The sequence below is a fragment of the Bison bison genome, unplaced genomic scaffold (assembly GCF_000754665.1).
Source record: "Bison bison bison isolate TAMUID 2011002044 unplaced genomic scaffold, Bison_UMD1.0 scf7180017847812, whole genome shotgun sequence".
Taxonomy (NCBI): domain Eukaryota; kingdom Metazoa; phylum Chordata; class Mammalia; order Artiodactyla; family Bovidae; genus Bison; species Bison bison.
This window is the reverse complement of record NW_011478385.1, coordinates 9993-15372: the sequence shown is the minus strand read 5'-3', so window position 1 is coordinate 15372 and position 5380 is coordinate 9993. Positions and strand designations below refer to the sequence as shown.

Genomic DNA, 5380 nt, shown 5'->3' with positions numbered 1-5380 from the left:
CCTGTGTCGTTACGGAGTAAGAATCTCGCATTTCACTAGAGGTATGGCCACTTTATGGAGATCCTGGGAAGGATACAAATTCTACACACAAAGAATTAGGTCTGGTCCATTTGAGTTTGTGGACGTTATGTATCTATGATAGCTCCAGCATGTGGGAGAATTTACTGTACATTTGATGAGTGAATGGACATTAAGAAAATTTCAGGTGCTAGAGAAATTTTCCAGGATCCAGCAAGTTAAAAGCAGTAGGAACAGACATTGAATTCAGAACATCTGTCTAGAATCCTTACCTATGATCTTCAGATCCAAATCGGCCTCTTGGTAGACCCCATCTTTTTCAAAAAGGCACCAGTACTTCCCATCATCTGAAGTCCTGGCGTCATTTATCTGCAGGGTCAGCCTCCCCTCACTGATAGCATCACTCAGCAGCACAGTCCTCCCCCGATACTCTGCCATCTGCTTTCCAGCCACACGGGCCCCATCCGTATAGACGTAAACAGCATGACAGGATGACAGTCATGTCCCCCAGGATGACGGTGGGATCGGACCCACCGCACCTCCATGCTCTGTGCATCAGTCTTTGGGGCCAGGGAGCAGGTTAACTGTATGTCTTCTCCCACTCTAACAAGGATGGGCTGGGAAGGTCCAATCACTTTTAAGGAAGCTGTTAAATACAGCAGACAAAACACAATGCAAGATTCAAACTGGAGCAAAGAGTGTCATGCACAAGAACATCTCAAGTAGTGTTTAGGACCCGGGGCATCTCAGGAGGGGCCTGAGGTTCAAAGTTATTCTTTACAGAGGTGGAGATTTGGTGGAATCAGGATAGAGGTTGCCTGTGCAAGGTAGAACCATCCCATGGTTCCATCTGAAGATTATCACTAATTAAACCCACACCTGCAGCCCTTTCCTATAATCTCATTCAGTGTATAGACCCATAAGAAAATAATTTTGCAATTAAAATCAAATTAACATTTTATCATTTCAAATTTGCATGACCTTAAACTACTTCTTAATCTGTGTATGTCTCAGTTTCTTATACTACAAGACATATATGTCACTATCAAAATAAAAAGGTTTGCCTGGAGTTAAGCCTTCCCTGATAGCTCAGTTGGTAAAGAATCCTCCTGCAGTGGAGGAGACCCCAGTTCAATTCCTGGGTTAGGAAGATCCCCTGGAGAAGGAATAGGCTACCCACTCCAGTATTCTTGGACATCCCTTGTGGCTCAGCTGGTAAAGAATTCACCTGCAATTTGCGAGACCTGGGTTTGATCCCTGGGTTGGGAAGATCCACTGAAGAAGAGAATGGCTACCCACTCCAGTATTCTGGCCTAGAGAATTCCATGGACTGTATAGTCCATGAGGTTACAAAGAGTCGGATGTGACTGAGCAACTTTCACTTTCAAAAAAAATAATCCATATATAAAGGATTACAATGATAGCAATGCAGTGTGAGTGAGGCAAGAGATTCAAGATCTGAGGTTATTGGAGCCAATCCCATTATAGACCTTGATAATGGCAACGAAATGAAAATGAGGTGGCTTTTTAGTAATGAAGTATGAAGAAACGCCTCTAGCTTGTTTTATAATACCTTATAAGTCAGATCCAGTCATCATATTTCAGTGCCCCAAGGTCCCACATATGTGAGCCTCTAAACACACACTAGTCAGTGTTCTTGGGTGATCTTGAAAAATGTTATAATGATCTTATAATGTTATTTTGCCTAGAATCTTGCCCAGTATTCTTGCCTGAAAAATCCCATGGACAGAGGAGCCTGGTGGGCCACAGTCCATGGGGCTTCAAAGAGTTGGACACTACTTAGCAACTAAACAACAAAAAGATAATTTATAATAGAAATCCAGGCATAAATGTGTCACTTGTTTGCTTGAGGAATAAATGATCAAAGGCAAAATGTCCTCATTATGTATTTCATAGGTAATCTTCTAGGTACTTCTCTAGAAACATAATTCTAATTTTCAGATTATTCTGTTCTATTCTTGAAAAAATTTGTCTCCCAGTTATTTCCAGCATGTTGTTTGCTTTGTTTTGCAATTTTACCTAAAACATATTATTTCTACTTTATATGTACCTGTTAAAATCTAAACACAAATGTAGGAGTCAGGATAAAAAAGAGCTAAGAGTTTGCTGCTATTTCTCCATCCATGTGTCTTAGGGTAATAAAGCAGACTATTTCCTCCTCTCTGTTATCTATATGAGGTTTTTTTTTTCTTTTCTCCTATCCATGAGCTGTGGTACATATCAAGTCTCGAACTAGATTGCCCTACCAGAGATTGATAATTAACAGCTAAAATTGATTATTTCCCAACTGTAAAATGATGATAAATCTATTCACCTTTTAAATTATTGGAAGAAAAGAAAAATAATTCCCAAAACTCATGCTGGGCATGTGATTATCATTTCAAAAAATTAGTTATTATTTTTATAACGAATAACATTTGCCAGAGTAGGAGCTAGGATTTCAGTTTCAGGACATCTATAGAAATCTTGGTTTGCCAGCAGCCTCTGAGCTCTAAGTTACAAGCTCTAATAACACAGTGGCATCTTTGAACTCCCTGATCTCCTCTCTATTACCAGCTCATCCTCAAGGCTCCTGAGGGCAGAGCCAAGGGAAGTTCTGGTCTTTTCATCTTATTTACCTTTGGTCCCAGAAGGCATGCACCACTTAGAAACAACAGGACATCAGACTGTACTTTGTGTGCTGGGTCTCCAAGGAGCATGTCATTTTGATTCAAATAACTCAGAGAAATGAGAGGATCTTCCTAAGGGACAGACATGTAGGCCAGCCTGCCCAACACTGGCTGGGTTTTCTGAGCTGTAACTGACAAGCTCTGCCAGTCAAGCTTTCTGTCCGCCCCAGGAGGGAAGGGATTTCAGTTGGAGGGTAAGGCTTATCAGGGCACAGTCTACAGAGTTATCTTATCTCCTCAGTCTACAGAGTTACCGTTGACTGTTCCAAGGTCCTTCTCTTTATCTTTATGGCCCAAAGGGGTCCAAAGTATCACACTAGACTCTGGCAGAGACTGGAGTGTGCTCTCCACCTTAATTTTCCTTGAAAACTCCTGTATGGGCTGAAACCTAACGTGCACACAGGCACCCACACACACCTTCACACATATTCCTGTACCAGGTGACTTAAAGGAGAGCAGGGTATCAACGGAAGGAGAAAATGGTAGCAGGTAGGTAGCAGATGTCTTTATGGGCTCAGAGAAGAGGTCACAGAAAGGAGGAGAGGGGGGAAGATACAAGACATCAAAGGAGAAACTGAAAGAGGCTTAAAAATCCGTTGGTTATTGTTTAAACCACTTATCTTAGGGACCATAAAATAATACTTGCAGTCCAACTAGTAAGTAAAGAAAAAGAGGAAAATGACCACCTGGAGCACAGGGTCCCAGGCTGCATCCAGGAAAGTCACAGCTTCCTCCCAACAGTGATGAGGTCAGGCCCCCAGGGGTGAAGAGCAGGTGCAGAAACCATAGCAGGGCGAGAGGGTGCAGGCGTGGGGGGGTGAGGACCTCCAGTTATCACGACAGCACTGCTCACACCAGCGGTCCCGTGCCGTCCCCTACACACTCCCCCTCCTCCCGCCCAGTGGGGCAGAGCTTCCGTCTGCACCCATTTTAGGCATCCGTCTGGGGCTCACGGGGGTCCCCACGGACACGGAAGGTGGCAGGTTATGCAGTGTAAAGGTGCCTGCGTGAGACTGCGCTTTGCTGGTCCCTCCAGTACTAAGGTGAGACTTGGGAAGACCATGCCCCAGGTTCTCATCTGGGTCACGAGGTGTCGCCTTCGCTGTGTGTGCTTTGTCCAGGGAGCATCGCCTTCCTCAAGGGTGGAAGGAGGGCAGAGGCTCGTGTACACTCATGCACACCAACCATCTCTGCTTACCCAGCTCTGTTTGGAGTTTTTCTGGAAAAAGAATGAGAATAACATATCAAGGAATTTGTTCTAAGAGAAAGGAGAGAAAATATTTCCTCCCCCTCCCCAAAAATGCAAGGTCTACATTTTCTCGAAACAGTTGATTCATAAGAAAGAAATAAAATGTAGAAAAATAATGACATTTTTTTTTCGCCTGGTGGTCCAGCTATTTTTCCCTTTCTCTGCATAACAAAAATGTTCTCAATTCTACCACCCCATGATTCTGCTTGTTTCTGCTTATATTTAACATATTTAACTATTTTATTGAAACAATAATATTCTTTTTAATAAATGCAGGCCCCTTGGGACAAAGAGCAGGTGCAGAAATCATAGCAGGGTGAGAGGGTGCAGCTGGTGGGTGAGGCCAGTTATCACGATGGCACTGCTTATTCACACTAGAAACTCACACTAGCTGTCTTGTGCCTTCCCCTAGATACTCCCTCTCCATTCCATATATATGAAAAGTGTATTTTTATACCTTTATAATATGTGGACAAAGACAATTATCACCCATAATCACAAACTGAGAGGTATATTAATATATGCTTTGCAATTATAATACATATACATAGACTCCTTTTAACAGCAACATATAACATTTAACTTTTTCCCTATAACCATTTATGTAAATAGCTATGTACTTACATCTTTATATCTAAATGTAGAGGGTGTCCCAAAAGTCTTAGTGCAATTTTAAGTTATTTAAAGCCAATAATCTTTTAAATACTGTTTTTCATCAATGCTATAATGTATATTAACATAAGACACTTAACGCTCCACTGTTGTATCAGGTTTCTGGCTGCTATTTTTGCTGCTATTTATAAATGAGGCTATAATAAAGATGCATTACTGTGTAAATAGTTGTCTCCATCTCTGATTATCTTCAGATGATAAGTTCCTAGATGTAACTGGCAAAAATACAGCACGAGAAAACATTTCAGTTGAATGAATAGTTGTATTTCCTTCACAATGTAACACATACTTGTGAGAAAAGAAAAGTAATAAAGAAGCAAAGGCAGAATCCAAAAATAAATGGAATGCCATTAACAATATAGCTATATAGTGTATGTATATCTCCAGCCATAAATGTTTTATAGTTTTTAATGCATATTGGTGCTTCTCTCGTGGCTCAGATGGTAAAGAATCCACCTGCAATGCAGGAGACTCAGGGTCAGGAAGATCTCCTGAAGAAGGAAAATGGCAACCCACTCCAGTATTCTTGTCTGGAGAATTCCATGGACAGAGGAGCTTGGAGGGCTACAGTCCATGGGGTTGTAAAGAGTCAGACATGACTGAGCAACTAACACACACACACACACACACACACACAATGCATATTACTAAATATTAGATATTCTTCTTGATTAAAAAATAGTAGGTGCTACAGAACAGTCCCTTCAACCTTTCCTACTAATGGGAGCATCTTGATCCTAGATGTAGAGCA

At 41.7% G+C, this 5380-nt stretch overlaps 1 protein-coding gene across 1 annotated transcript in view; it reads right to left on the bottom strand.

Annotated features, from left to right (window-relative positions):
• Positions 1 to 290: 290 nt before the first annotated feature.
• The window catches only part of LOC104991468 (butyrophilin-like protein 2), a gene marked incomplete at its 3' end in the record, with an annotated part of 9774 nt that continues 4684 nt past the window's right edge, over positions 291 to 5380 (bottom strand). Inside the window, 3 exon segments of the mRNA XM_010843959.1 lie at positions 291 to 525; positions 528 to 664; positions 3907 to 3931. Coding sequence (XP_010842261.1) covers positions 291 to 525; positions 528 to 664; positions 3907 to 3931 — 397 coding nt within the window.